Source organism: Syzygium oleosum, unplaced genomic scaffold, assembly GCF_021117445.2.
Source record: "Syzygium oleosum isolate NSW1041296 unplaced genomic scaffold, Sole_v2.1 Sole_v2.09, whole genome shotgun sequence".
Lineage (NCBI taxonomy): Eukaryota > Viridiplantae > Streptophyta > Magnoliopsida > Myrtales > Myrtaceae > Syzygium > Syzygium oleosum.
Genome location: NW_026607493.1, coordinates 6,129,880 through 6,145,367, shown reverse-complemented (window position 1 = coordinate 6,145,367; position 15,488 = coordinate 6,129,880). Strand labels below are relative to the sequence as shown.

Here is a 15,488-nt window from a genome sequence, read left to right as displayed (position 1 = left end):
GTCATGCTATGTAAAGCCCCTAGTTACAATACCTCTTCCTTCTCGTTGAACCAAGCGAAAACACTTTGTTGAAGAGAAGTTCAATAGTACGCATTCTATGACCATAGTGTAACCATGAGCCACTCAAATAACAAGTGGAGGGGAGTCCTTTTGGAGTTGCGGGAATTGAAGGGCGTGAAGATGAGACCCTGCACTTCATCCCCGGAATGTTGAGAGTGCGCATCAGGGACTTGCCAGAAGGAGTCGTGTTAGGGGGCCTTGGACCTTACTCTTCTCCGGCTTGCTTCGCGACATGGGCAGAGCCTTGCCGAGGGCAGCTGCGGTGTGTTCTTGAACAGCTTCTGAGGAGCTGGACCCAACAGTAACGGATGATCTCGAGTCCAAAGCGCAACAACTTCCTCAACGTTGGTCCTTTCAACCTCATAGCCACTACACCACGCGCTTCTAACGAAAGCAGGTGCTTGTCGCGGCTGGACAGATAAGGAAGAGCCTCCGTTGCCTACATTAGCTTTGGGTTAGTGACAGTGCCTCCTCGAGAGGAGATTGTGGAACTAGCAGAGGGTTTGTAAATTAGGTTTACAGTTTAAGAATTTATAAAAATAATAAAATATATGTCACCACTCTAGAACCGGACCGAAAACCGCCGGTTCCAATTTTATGGAACCGGGAAGATCGGCGCCGCTTGGAACCGCCCAGAACCGGCCGGTTCGGTCGGTCCGTCTTGCTCCCGCCTACTTTAAGACACCGATTCTACTTTCCGGTTCATGTACTTTCACGCCTTTTCTAATCGCGTCCATGCGTTTTTAATTTATCCAATTAAAGTTTTAGTCTTTCAAATATTTTTTTATCAAGTCCCTCCGACACTAAATCCATCCAAATTTGGCTGACGTTGCTCTCAAACGATACCAAAGTGTGATTTCCAAAAAACCATGCAGATGCCTCCCAGGGATGCTTGTGGAAAATTTTACTTACTATAGATAATGTTGAAGTATGATGTGGATAAAATTTAGCTGACATGAAAGCCCACGTGGATGTCCATGTTGGAATTAATTTTATCCATATCATCCTACGGCCACGTCCGATGGCCATATCGGCCGGATTTGGTGTCTGATATTTGTACTTCGTTAGATGTTGATTCATATTCCTAATAGAACACTCATTCTTTTTAGCTAGCACCACTCCCGAGATGGCCAACCCAACTAATGATGGAGCACCACAATCGTGTTTGATCGAGCGAATGACACGTATTACACAGAGTTACCTAAAATCTTTGAAATGTCTGTACATCTAACTCAGCAATTTTGAGTCATTATAGATCTTTCAATGACTTTACAATGTCCCGATATCATTCAGTCGCGAATCATCACCGCTCATTTTTAGGCTATTGCAATCATAGACACTCTCAGATTGCCGCCAGTTTTTCCCAAGTGGTAGCCAATCCATCTCGGTCAACATATATCTGGCTGGAAGTGCTTCAAAATCGAGCCCGGGTCAACACTGCTTTGTCCTCTATTAAATCCATTCGAACTGTTTTCCTACCCGTTGTTCAATGATTATCGCCGATCGATGCTCCATCCTCGCTAGTTCAAGATTAGCAGCCATTGCCAGCCGAAGGATCCTGGCAAATCATCGACCACTTCAGATCATCGCTATCGATTCAAGTTGGTCATTGGATCTCACAACGTCATCTGGCAATCCTAGGGATCATCATTCATCAAGGGTCAATAACAATCAATCCCGGTGTTCTTCCTCGATGGGCTAGCTAGAGTCGGTGCGAGTCAATCTTGGGTCATCGCGAGTCAATTCCAAATGATCGGTTCCGATCACTCCAACGCATGTGGGTGACAAGATATGCTTTAACAGAGTTCGATCACAATTGACAAAACAATGAACTAGGACCCAAACTACTAGTCCAACACTATATGGCAAAAAACAAGAGAAAAGAAAAGCTAAGACCCAAACTGTAGAAAGGACATCTTGATTTCTTTTCGCAAATCTTACCTAAATATGTATCTGGCAAGACTAGGATTAGAATTAATTGACTCGCTTGACTCACTTTTGAAATTTCGAGACGATAAATTGACTAAAAGAAAGATCTTCAATCCACATTTTGAACCAGGAATCCAGAGCAGAGAGGACCCACTAATAAGATATTACCTTCTCAAATTCTAAAGTGCGGCGAAGAAAGATGTTCTCCGCAAGATTTAAAAATGGTGAAAGCTCTCCTCTCTTATGGAAGGAAAAGGAAAATGCAGCTGTACCCCTAGTCCCACAGCCATTGACTGAGAACAAAAGGATCAGATCTCCATGTGAGTCACTCCAAGATTTTGCCTTTTGAAATTATGTCAACAAACACGTTCCCCGCCAAATGAAAAAAATGGTGAGAACTTCTCTTTTGGAATGAACAAGAGAATGCAGCTGTACACGTTGTTAAAGTATCCCAAAGTTGATCATCTGCAGGGTTTATATGCTCTTTCTACGAACGCGGTGGTCTCTCTATATTTATAAATTTAAGTTTTTGGGTTCGACTTTTTAATATGGTATTAAAGTTAGATTCTGCAACGGTTTATTCGCATGTGCGGCCCTTCATTGAACTCCACGTGTCGTTCCTAATCCGGTTTGTATGTTAGATGGGGTATTAAAATATGTTGTGTACGGGGTTTATGTGCTTTTTATGGGCAAAAGTACACCACAAGTGCCATAATTTGTGTACGGCGATCATTTTGATGCCATAACTTTTTTTCGGATCACTTTGGTGCCAAGTCGGAGGAAAAGAGATCACTTTAGTGCCAATTTGATCCGGAAATCGACGTGGCATTTTTATTAATTTTTGACGCCGACGTGGCTCGCCGGAGGCTGAGTCGGCATGTACAATCAGCATTTTTATTTTAAATAATTTTTTCCAGCGTGTACAATCAGCATTTTTAATTTTAAATATTTTTTTTCCTTTTTTTTTCTTCTTTCCTTTTTCTTTTCTTTTCTTTTTTTTTCTTTTCTCCCCTCGCCGGCCGGTTGCCGATCGCCGGCCGGCCACCGGCGAAGCCCGGGAAGGGCTGGGCGAGGCTTGCCCATGGCCGGCAAGGGGCGGCCTCGCCAAATCTGGGCGAGGCGACGCTCGCCGGCGATAGGCGAGGCCGCCCCTCGGCCCAGCGCCAGCAGCCGGATACGCGAGGCGACCACTCGAGGGCGACCCTCGCCGGTGTCAGCGAGGAAGCCCTCGCTGAGTCGGGCGTGGGCGACCCTCGCCCGACGCCGGCGAGGGCGACCCTCGCCCGCCCAAGCGAGGGCTTCCCTCGCCCGACATCAGCGAGGGTCGCCCTCGCCAGATCCGGCGATGGCGGCCCTCGCCCGCCCAGGCGAGGGCTTCCCTCGCCCTCCGCCGGCGAGGGTCGCCCTCGCCAGATCCGGCGAGGGCCGGCCTCGCCTGTCGCCGGCGAGGGTCGCCTCGCCCAGATCTGGCGAGGCCGCCCCTCGCCGGCCATGGGCAAGGGCGCCCTCGCCCAGCCCTTCTTGGGCTTCGCCGGTGGCCGGCCGGCGAGGGGAGAAAAGAAAAAAAAGAAAAGAAAAGAAAAAGGAAAGAAAAAAAAAAGGAAAAAAATATTTAAAATTAAAAATGCTGACTGTACAAGCTAGAAAAATTTATTTAAAATAAAAAAAATGCTGACTGTACACGCTGACTCAGCCTCCGGCGAGCCACGTCAGCGTAAAAAATTAATAAAAAATGCCACGTCGGATTTCCGGCCAAATTGGCACTAAAGTGTTCTCTTTTCCTCCGACTTGACACCAAAGTGATCCGAAAAAAAGTTATGGCACCAAAGTGATCGCCGTACACAAGTTATGGTACTTGTGGTGTACTTTTGCCGCTTTTTATGTAAATCTAACGAAAAGAAAGACTTTCATTTTGTTGGGCCACGTGAGCCACATATCCTATTCCCACGAAACCTCAAAACTAGCAGGTTAGGGCGCGCATGGAATCCATTCTGGAGCAAAATTTCTACTCCAAAATGCATTCTGGAACAGAAATGCGTTTGTTAAAAAATTTCCGGAATGCATTTTGGAGGAATTTTTGCATTCTGGAGCAAAAACGCGTTTGGTAAAAATACTTTTTTTTTTTTGTTCCAGAATGAGTTTTTGCTTCCGGAATGTGTTAAGAACCAAAAAAAAGAAGCTAATTTTTGATCTTGTTGGGACTGGTCAATGCGGATAAGATTCCGAAGTATGGGCTCACGGTCGAGGATGGAAGGCGGCTCGCGAAGGAGTATTCTAGGGTTTTGATGAGGAGGCATATGGCGAGGCAGGCTGTGGAGAGTAATTTGTTGCGGATGAAGAAGGAGGCGATTGAGGCGCTGCCGGAGAAGCTGCGAGAGGCGGCGCTGGTGCCAGATTTGACACCTTTCCCTGCAAACCGCTTCATGGAGACACTCACGCCGCCAATTGAAGGGTACATAGAGAAGGTCAAGGACGCTGTGAGGAAGAGCTTGGCCAAGGAGAAGCTTAGATGATTTTGGATGAAGGCCGTGATTAAAGGTTAGAGCTTTTTGTTGTTTTAGGTGAATTGGTTTATGTATGAAGTTATGAACTATGTTTAGCTGACGTGTTCCATGTGCTGTTTTGAGGTCAGAAAGGAAGATATTTGTCATAGGTTGTAGCTGATTCTTTGTTGAATGTTCATGTAATGCCTGAAGAATGAGCCATAGATGTGTTTCAGGGATGTTGAAATCTTCTTGGTTGATTCGACTCTTTAATTTAGGTGTAGATATTGGCAGAATGCAGATCATTCTGTACAGTTTAGAGTTTGAGCCGTGGTCATTAGCTTCTCTGGGTATGCGATTGTTCGTCCAATTTGTCTATGGCTAACCAAGGTAGCAGTGGAATAGGGGTGGCTATTTGTTTTGCGAGCTTTGCCTGTTGCTTCTAACTACTTACTGTTGTTCCATGACTTGTTTGCTACCAGGCACTCGATTAATCTAAAATAAGAAGACTTGGTTGTGTTTCAATAGATAACTCGGTTTGCTGGTATTTTGTGATGGCTTGGGAATTGCAGGATACTCTCCAAGCTTCAGGTTTGCAATGTGTGCTCCCAAAAAAACTGAATGCCCAGTGACTCATGTTTGACATCGTTTGCTTTGCTTTCATGTAATGTCTCTTCGGGGAATTGAATGGTCTAAAGTTGCTTGTAATTGGTGTGTTATTCGCGTTCCTCTCTTTGAATTTAGAGTAATGTCGGTTTCTTATTATTTTTATCAATTTTGAGCAGTAAGATGTGCAAAGCGAGGACTGTTGGAAACAATGTTAGAGCAACTGAAGCTAGAAAGCTTTTCTTGATTTGAGGAAGCATTTTTCGAAGAGGGGACTGGCGAATTGGGGTGCTAGTACTCTTAGTCTCTCATTAGGTCTTGCACTTTCTCTTGTTGGGCTTGTGAATGACAGAAAAATTCTAATAAATTTGCCATCTTCGGTTTGTTGAGACTTTACAAATGCTTGGATCTCGCCATCCGCTCTTAAAAGTACCATAAATCTGTTTATTTTGCACATGCGAATCTCAAGTTTATCATTACCTTTCTTTTTCCCTTAATTAATTGCTGAAGTTTTGGAGAATGGTCTTAGTTCAATTACCAACTCAACTTAGTTAATCTTCCCTCTGTTGACTATTCTTGGAGAATTCAGTAGAAAGGAAATGCGAGCAGAAGCAAAAAATTTCCCACACAAAGCCCTCATAGCGTCTAAAGTAACAGGAAAATGAGATAATAGGAATCACATAATCTAAGCCCTTACCATATAACTGTATTTTCCTTCTCTGATCTATCTGATCGAGTTTTATCTTCTCCATATACGAAGTTTATTATCCCGGCATTGCAATCTAGGATGGCAGTAGCATACCTGCTGGAGATCATGTGCGAAAGGCTTAAAATACTTCATAAGATTTGGTGATTATCCGTTCACAACTTAACTTTCAACTGTTGTTTCTTGCATTAGATTTCAAGAACACAAGGAACCAAATTCAACAAATCCTGCCAAGGCATGTTTCTTAGAAACAAAGTGATATGCCTCCAAGATGTATTTAGACTCGACATTAAATATGGACATATTTGTGAAGCTGAGAAGACAAATCTTCACAAATGTAGATAGCGACTTAAGCCAGTTAACATGGGGCTATCATTTTTGGGAAAAAGGACTTTCTCCACAAGAAAATTTCCTCCTGTTTTATCATACAGATTTCTCTTCCAGAAATTAATTTCTGGAGCAGAATTAGTCATGTTTTACCAAACAGATTTCTCATCCAGAAATCAATTTCTGGCAAGAATTTTATTTCTGGAGCAGAATGGTTACCATTCGCACCCTTAGAAGCGTTTGTAGATATCAATACATCGCGACTCCACACAAACAACTACAAAAAAAACTGTTGCAAGCATGCAATACCCGACAAGTTGCGTTGCCATTCTGCATCGTTGTACTTAATTAGCTTAGGGATGTGCAAAGGAACCGCATTTATTTGGGAATCAGACCAGACCGTCCTAAAAATAGGTTCAGCGGTCTGAAAATAGGTTCAATTCGGGGTTACAATTTTTTGGAACCGGAGGGAATCGGTCTAGTTTCTGGTTTTGAGTGAAGAATCACCCGGAAATTGGACCCACCGGACCGATTTCACAAAAGATGAAAACCGTAATTGCTCTTGCATCCTTTCCTTCTTTGTCTTCTTCCTCTGTTTCTCAGACATAGGTCGCGGCTCTTCTTTCCTCTTCGCTCACATGGGGCAGTCGCGCTCGCGCTTTCTCGCCGGCAGGAACCCTCGCGGCTCCTTCGTCTTCTCCTCCGAGAGATCGCAGGCTGAGCGCGCTCGCTCGCCATTTGAGCCCTCCCTCTGAGGTCCGGAAATGAAGGCTCTCACGGACGGAGACTAGCCAGAAATCGCATTCTCCGGCAAGACCGAGACTTCCTTCTTAGGGATTGTAGACCGAGAGACGCGTTTGATTCTTCGGGCAGAGAAAGCGAAGACTGAAGACCAGAGCGGGACGAGGGAGATATGGATGAAATTATGAAATGGGGTCTTTCTTCATTTCCTTTTTTTTTAATTATTTTATTTGGGGAGTTTAATTATATATAATATATATTGTATATAATATGTATAGAGAGAGAGAGACGCAAGCGCGCTTTTATGGAAGGGAGTCAAGAGAAAGTTTGGCATCGTGGATGTAAATCTTTTCATAGATTTTCTCGCAGTTTTTATTTAATTAAATATATTTTTTTTTTATTTCTTTTCTTTCTCTCTTTCTTTTTTCTTGGAATGCGGAAAAGTTTGAATTAGATAAATCATGTATTTTTTATTCGATCTTTGTAACCCTGTAACTTATCTATGTAACTCTTGACCAAAAAAAAAAAAAACTTATCTATGTAACGAGTGAATGCTTTATTCAATCTCTTCTTTGTTCTTTAGATTTGGATTGCCTTACCGAGAACATTATCATTGGTAAATAGAGTTCACGAGTTGAAGTAAAATGAATATATGTGATGAGTATTTCTATTAATTGTTTTAATTTTTAATACTAATTTAGATTAAACTACCGTTAAGTGATTAGCTATGTTTTTTGTTCTTAGGTGGTTAGAATTTGGAGTAATATTTTTAACGATGAATAAGGGACGGAGTTTTATAATTATGTTTTATATTACATGTTTGAACTTTTTATCGTTTAGATTTGTACGTGACTACGTATTCGTCTTATGGATTGTTGCTTTTGACGGATAGAGATTTCTGTTATTCATCTTTTACTTTAAATCGTTTCATTACTCATATTATTATTATATAAAAAATGAAATCAGAAAAAAAAAAATAGGTTTTTGGGTAAACCTTGAAACCTAACCAGAAAAAGAAGTTCCGGAACTAGTTTCGAGACAAATATAGTAGCTTCCAGGTTCCTAAAAAAAAAATTAGTCCTAATAGGGTAGGTCATAGATTCCACTTGTGGAACCTACCAAAGCACATGAAGTTAACTAGTAAATAAGGGTGCGCAGATCGCGAAAAGTTGACCATCGAGATACATTTTTGGTCTTCTGGACAAAGATTATCATGACTAGCTTACCAGTAACGTGCCTATGGAAAGTACATTTTACCGCCAGCCAAGAACGGATCAATTGTATTTGCCCTCATACACAGGGGTGAGCGTTTTCTGGTCCGGTCCGGTTCAATCCAAGAACCGGGAGGACCGGTTCGCAATTTCTAGGACCGGGGACCGAACCGGCTAGTCTTAGGACCGTGGACTGAACCGGACTGGTTCCAATGGAATCAATATTAAATATTATTTGTGAACCGAGAACCAATTATTCCATTCTTTCCTTTGTAGTTCTGATTTGATCCCATAATGCCGTGGAAAAATTGGAAAAATATACATAATATATGAAAAAATTGAACAATCGGTTCCTATGGGACCAATATTAAATATTTTTCATATATATTAAATATTATATAAATGAAAAAATTAAGAAAATATATATTTATCGGTCCGGTCAGGTCCGGTTCCCACCCTAGAACCGGGAACCAGACCGATATTCCCGAGAACTGGACCAAACCGGTCGGTCCGGTCCGGTCCCGATTTGGGCGGTTTATCTTGCTCACCCCTACTCATACGAGTACAGCATACTTCCATGCATGTGTGCAGACACTCAAAGGGTTTAGAGTCCTACCTTTTCAAGTGCTAATGGGCTCAACCAAGCAAACCAAGTTAGAGATGGTCGATCTACTTCCCTCTCTCATGGAGTCCGAAACATTTCATACATATCACCTTGACTGCTGTCTCTCGAGCCGGTCCGACACGTGAGTTTTTTAACTAGATGCACTGAGTTCATGTGAGCCCAAAGATTCGCAGCCGTTATCATTGAGAATGAGTGGGTTATGTACATGATCCTTGGCCAACCGTGATCACCAAGAAGCTTGTACTGTGGCATAAAAAGGTAAAGGAAGTAGAATACGAGGAAGAAGCATGTAGAGGCAATGCCAAGGAAGCATCCTGGTCTAGTCAGACTATATATCCACTAGAAATCCATGATGCAGTAACTACATACACATTTGGGCTGTGCCATTTTGCTGGTTGCAATTTTTGCGGTCGGCACCGTCGCCGTTGCCGTCTCCTTCTTTCTGTCTCCTGTCTCTCTTGAAGAACTTCACAATAGAAGCAAAGATCCTCTTCTTGACGAGGCCTCTCTTGGGGGGTAGCCTCCTCTGCTCTTCTCTCAGGCAGCAGTGCTTTCTTGATCCGTTGGGTTCGGACATGGCTGGTGATTTTCTCGGCGTCGGACAAAAACGGGAAGTGTTAGAGAGACAAAACATTTGCCAAAGTTGTGGGTGCAAGGTAAGAGGAGATTCTGAGGAGCACGTGACAATCGATTTAAGCCGGGTGGTGCCTGTTATATCCGCACGCACATAGATCCGGTGAAGACAGAGATACAGAAACCTCGCTTTTACTCTGAGGTGGAAAGTCATGGTGTCCTCGCTTTTTGGGGTTCTCATGGGACAATAGTGGAAAACAAAGACACAGAAACCCCACACGTCCGATACAGTAACGAAGATGACAGCAGTGACATTCACAATCACGTACGAGAAAGTAAGTCACCGAGGTGAGTGTGATTGTGAAAACCTACAACTGGCGCACGAAACACTTTTGCCAAAGTATTTCCCTTTTGTGTCTCCTTCTGTATCATCATTGACAGGAAAGGGGAGAGTCATAGTTTCTTGGGATGCTCACTCAAGGGTTATAATTATTCAAACGATCACTTGAGTTCCACGTCAGTTAAAGATCATCCTCCGGCGACATATTTTGATGATTTGCACCACGCGGTTTATTTGAATAAAATTTTAAGTAGGGTGTGGCTTCAAGCCCAAAATGGACAATAAACGAAACAACGTGGCGATTTGGAACTCCAAAACGAGTGAAACAGAGCTCTCTATCTGCGCCTCTCGTTCGTCCATGATGCTCCCATTCTCCATGTACATCCTTCATTTCCATCTCCTCCTTCGCATCGACGCTCGAAGAATCGGGAAAAACCAATTCTCTGGCTCTCTCTTCTCATTTACTCTCCCCGTGTCTCTTGACGACGAAGAAACATGTGTCCCTAAAAGAAAGAAAGAAAGCCACCACCATTACCTGTACATGTTCGATCGCAGGTTCTTACGGTTGCAGAGTTCTTCTGTGTCCATGGCCATTTCGAAAGGAAATATCTCACTAGGAGTTTTGGGACCGGTCAACTTGTATATCGCACTTGAACTAGTAAAGGAAGTGCTTGGGTTCATTTGATAATTCGGGTTTTGATTGACATTTTAAAGCAGAGAAGATTTGGCGGTGGTGGTGATACAGAGTTAATCCTCAGAGACAGAGTAATAAGAAAACTCAGGGTCTCTTCGGTGGTGATTTTGATCCAATTTCTCAATTTGGGATTAGGATTTGAAGAACGCTGTTAATTTAGCCCAATTCATTAATTTGTGGCAAATTAATGGATCAAATGACAATGTTTAAGCGCGTTCTTGCATACTTCATTTCGCCGGCAAGTCACATCCAACGGTTTATATTAAATGAAGGCCACGTTGGATTTTTCGGTAATCGTTCGAAAAGTTACGGCACTCGGATATGAAAGTTATGATATTTGTGGCATCCTATTTCCCATTAAAGGAACTCGGCGACTGTGAACATTTTCATTTCACTTAGTGTCGTTACACATACGTAAGCCGATTGATCAAATCAATACATTAATTGGTATGTCGGATTTTGAGTAGATACACACTCTGAAATGACATCATCCGATTAATCAATACTTACAATTTGTCACTTCATAATATTACTCGAATCAATCTTCATTTATCTAACATTATCTTTGTAAATGTGTCATGGGGAAAACAGAGAGTAAGAGAGGCAATGGTACCGCCCCCACACGCTTGGTTGTATAAAGGACAATGGATACGGCGTGCACGCGCAAGCTCCAGGCATAGAAAGTGTTTGCCCCGATCAACACTCCTCAAGCCTTTGGCCCCGTTGTTCTCTCCTTGGAGTCATCAGCCCGTCGCTGTCCTCCACGACAAGGACACGGCGGTGTTGTCTTCCTAGACATTTTGTTTAACGATGAATGCTTTTGCATTGTTTTTTTTGTCTTTCTATGAAAGTGCTCTATGGCCACCATTGGGGTTGAGCACAGGTTCAGGTTCAACTGGGGATCCGAACCGAACCGACCGGTTCTGAGCGGTTTCAGGTTCGAAAAAATTTAGAACCGGTAATAACCAGTCGAATTTTCGGTTTCCTGGGCTGAATTGGACCGAGCCAATGAGACCATGTACTATGTAATAAGTATTGCTTTGTCTCGTTCTGTCGTGCATCGTATGTGGGATGTGGGTTGCTGGTGAAGTTATTACTTGCTAGATAATGAGTCAATTGGGCAGGCGTGTCGCTCAACTTATGTAAGATTGGCTCTTGATGTGGATGCCAAAAATTTGACGAGAAGACGTGCGGCACCAGGATGAAAATCTCAAGGAATGCGAACCAATCCAATAAGCGTGTCGCCATTAATACCTTCTGCTTCACACCTTCATACAAGACAAAATAAGTAATTTATATGTTTGGGGCATGGAACCAATATCACTCCAGCTCGTACAAGGAAACTCACGTATCTTGCTTTGCTCGATATCTGTTGTCCAGAATCTTTTGTACCAAACTCGGCTCGATAGGCTACTCAGTTACTCAAGCTCGAAAAAGAAATCGAGCTGATCACATGTGGGCGACGAGTCAAACCACTGTCTTTTTTGCCCCCTCTTCATATCCGAGCTTTTGCAATATTGCTTCAAGGACAACTCATCACGGATCGAGAATGGAGCCCTCGGTTGGACCAGACGTTGGAAAGTTGGAGTACTTCAAAATCAATCACCACGGTTGGAGTGCAATGAACTCCTGGACAGCTTTATACCCTTCAAAGTTACGATTGCATCTTTGACCTATGATCTCTGATCGGTTGGATTCGCGTTTATCTCCCTGACTCCTAAGATGATCAAAACGTCAACCTTGACTTCATTCTCTGTAACCATGATTTCAAAGTTGAAGAAGGGTCGGGATAGTCTAACTCCTAATGGGATTTATGCCGGGTGTCGGTTCAGCTGAACTAACTGATCTCATTCAACTAAGGTACTTTCTAAAGATGTATTAAGTAGTTGGCTCAAACCCAGACTATAGTTTTCCTTGATCATTCGCAGAACAGCTGGAACGACTATCCGGGCTTCAACCTGTCGAAAAATTATTCCACACTTTGGTGAGGAGAATACGGAGACGACTTGTCCTTATTGAGTAAGTAATCAGTCCAAGCAAACAACAGTAACGGAATCATTCGAAGTTGCTCCAAGGTGTCCCAGGGTTGAAATTAGCACCGATTGACTGATTCTCATATGCTTCAGGCCAACAAGACTACTATGCCAGTGCTTGAATCTGTCAAAGAATAAGGCTACGAGTGTTCTGGTTTCCTTGGCAGTTTACGTTTGTACCTTTGAAAGTCCCTGGAGGTCAATTGCTCAGTTTTCAGCGACGCTCCTATTCAAGTATACTGCAACCTTTTCGAGAAGAAGACTGTTGGGTTCACTTAAGTCTGTTCCATTGAAGGACCTGACTTCTCCTTGGTTGATATCATCGTCTTGCATCACTCCTTCACACCACTGCTCAATTAGTGCCTTAAGTAAGATAGTGATTGTTGGGCTTCTGTCGACGGTATGCACGCTCAATCAGATGAAACAATGAGCTTCATATCACTAGGAAACACAGAAGAACATGTTTGCGCGCCTGCACGAGCGCGTTATCCATGTTCATTACGGCAAGCTCTCGTTCTTCACTCTCTGCTACCATTGAATCTCTATGCCGCCGCCGCCGCCGCTCACATCCTCCACCGTTCTCGTCCTCCCCTTTCATCAAAAGACGTTGGCTCCCCTTTCCGGAAAACTGCTTTCGCTCCCTCTTCTTCACACATTTGTTTTCAAATCTGCTGCATGTAAAATTACCAATAAAAGATCAATATTTTCAAGCCAAAAGAATTGTTTTGGGCTAAAGCGCACCTCGCACTGTGCTCTATGTACTTTGAGCCACATACCCAATCCCCACACGACCGCAATACCGGCCATTAAAGAACGTTTGACTCCACACGAACATCAACATTTCGAGCCCAGCATACCATGCACCCGACAATCCCTCCAACGTACGGTTGTCCCTCAGTACCGATGGCTGTACTTGTCCCGTGCACCCAAATCAGAAGAAGTGTACTAAAAAACTATGTCGATAATCATCTATTCAATCTTAAATCTCTTATACGAATATCAATTCAGTCTTAAATTTTTAAATTTTGAAGTCAATTGTTGCTGAAAATTGCTGACGTGGTGTCCAATTATCGCCGACCCTCTTAAACCTTCCTCGAAATAATGATTTAGAATTGAACTGATAATTTTCACGAAAACGAGAGTGAATTTATGTCGCAAAAAGTCAATGATCGAAAAACATTTTTCGATAAATGATCGCTCACATAAAAGTTCATGACCCAAATCATCAAACGGCTACGTTTACACATGAATCTTTATTTAAGAATGGAAATATTTTTGTGAACTGGTTGATTATCATTTCTAAAAGAAAAATTTTGAGATTAATTATCCTCAGCGAAATAGAAAGGCTCGGAAATAAAAGGAGTTGGGTGCTCATCAAGGGGGCGGTGTTAGCGGGAAGGGAAACTAACGAGCGATGTCAGGTCGGGTCCGCCACCGACGGCGCTTGTAACTCTTGTGTCCACTCCACTCTTCGTGCGGAGCGGTAGCAATACGGGGGCATTTCGTCATCTTGGGGTGGAGTCGTACTTATCAACCGACCACCGTCGAGTCGACTGACGTCAGACAGCGACGGGTTTTTACTTGAGATTGGTGAATCAAGCACGATAGCGAAATGACTTGGTGGTGAAATATGCAAGATTTAAATGACAAAGATTATGGAAATTAACAAGCGTTGACATGAAAAAAAAAATGACGGACTCTTTGGTTGATATCAATCAGGAGCAAGTGCTCGGTCGATGAGGGCAAAATCTGGTCTAAGCAAAGTCATCACGGAACAAAGCAACTGGCGAGCTTTAAGCTCATTAGTAGCGCAAGATGCCGATACGACAAGTTGGTGAAATCCGTACAGAGCTTATCAATGAAATCCTTCGCCAGTTGACAAATGGAAGGAAATTGGTAGATCACAGATGAAGTCATTGATAGCAAACAATTGCAGATTTTGCTAAGCGTCAAAGCAGCGTCGTTAATAAACTGAACAGAGGTTGGTCGACAAATCAATCGAAGACAGAGACGGTGGACCATCACGAACACATGATTGCCAGGTCATTATGTCTATGATCTCGGAATTTGTAACTTCTTGTGCATAACCACCGTTAGACGATAGAGGATTGTGTCTAGAATCTCGGAAAACATAAATGTTCATCGATAACTATAAATGATGCTAGGATTCAGAATCTATAATTATTTGTAAAAAGCCGACATTGTAATTTATTGAGGGGATCGCCAATCGACAACAGAACATATGTTCTTTCGCACACTTCCCTTTGTCTCAACTTTTGCTGCAAATTCACCTTTTCAGCACCTTTAAAGCCCTGCACCTTTTATCGGTCTGGTAACCTTTAGCTACCGGTACCTGCACCTTAAAATTTCCAATTTTGCAGTCATTGGCATTCCAGCCGGAGTCAACAAAGAACCCCCTTTTCATAACATTTGTCGACTTCGATTACAAGGATCACCACCAATTTGTACATTTTTGGTGAAACAACGAGTGTTAATAAAGAACATGCCCAAAACTTAGCAACTGGGGTGCGGGGGCGGTGATGGAGGTTATGTGTCTGTCCCGCTGCAAACCATGACTAAGCCGCCATGCTCAAACAACACTCCAATGCCATAAGGGTTTTGTTAGCATAACCGTTTTTGGGACACTGTAAAAAGCTATTGCGAGTCACAAATTATTGAATAAGTGACAATTTTTTTTGTGATCTAAAACACGCTGTTAATTTTACAGTAAATTAAGAACTTACACTTAATCGTTCCTCGTGTCACAATACACAATTTTGTGGCCCTGCCATCGCCACCGAATTCTTACATTGTTGGTCTGCCATTATAATGACAGATCGAGCATTGCACATTGAAGGCCAGACCACGTGTTTATAGAGTTCTTGGTCTGCCACGATGATGAACACTGAACAGATTACATTACAGTATCTTGTTGCCCAAATATTACATAGTGCCAGAAGCTGTTTGGCTTGGGGTCTAATTGTTAGTGTACGTTAGGGATTTGGATCCATGTACATGCATAATATATTTCTTATGAATTGTACAAAAACCCAAACAAATCTACAACTCTTTTGAATTATTATCCATATCTTGTGCCAAAAAAAAAAGGGTAAGGCATGATTTCATAGAGAATTGTGGTTACAATATTTAACGCGAAAAG

General features: G+C 42.7%; 2 protein-coding genes across 2 annotated transcripts in view; one reads left to right on the top strand and one right to left on the bottom strand.

The window, feature by feature from the left end:
• Window positions 1-15,488, bottom strand: part of LOC115673745 (40S ribosomal protein S23) — a 77,214-nt gene that overhangs the window by 15,716 nt on the left and 46,010 nt on the right. The window lies entirely within an intron of this gene.
• On the top strand, window positions 4,181-4,837 carry LOC130138943 (uncharacterized). Its single transcript, XM_056314585.1, has one exon. The coding sequence runs from the start codon at window positions 4,275-4,277 to the stop codon at window positions 4,500-4,502; it is 228 nt and encodes a 75-aa protein (XP_056170560.1). The 5' UTR covers window positions 4,181-4,274; the 3' UTR covers window positions 4,503-4,837.

Excerpts from the sequence above, each read along its gene's own strand:
- LOC130138943 (XM_056314585.1), top strand. The coding sequence starts at position 4,275 with ATGAGGAGGCATATGGCGAGGCAGGCTGTGGAGAGTAATTTGTTGCGG.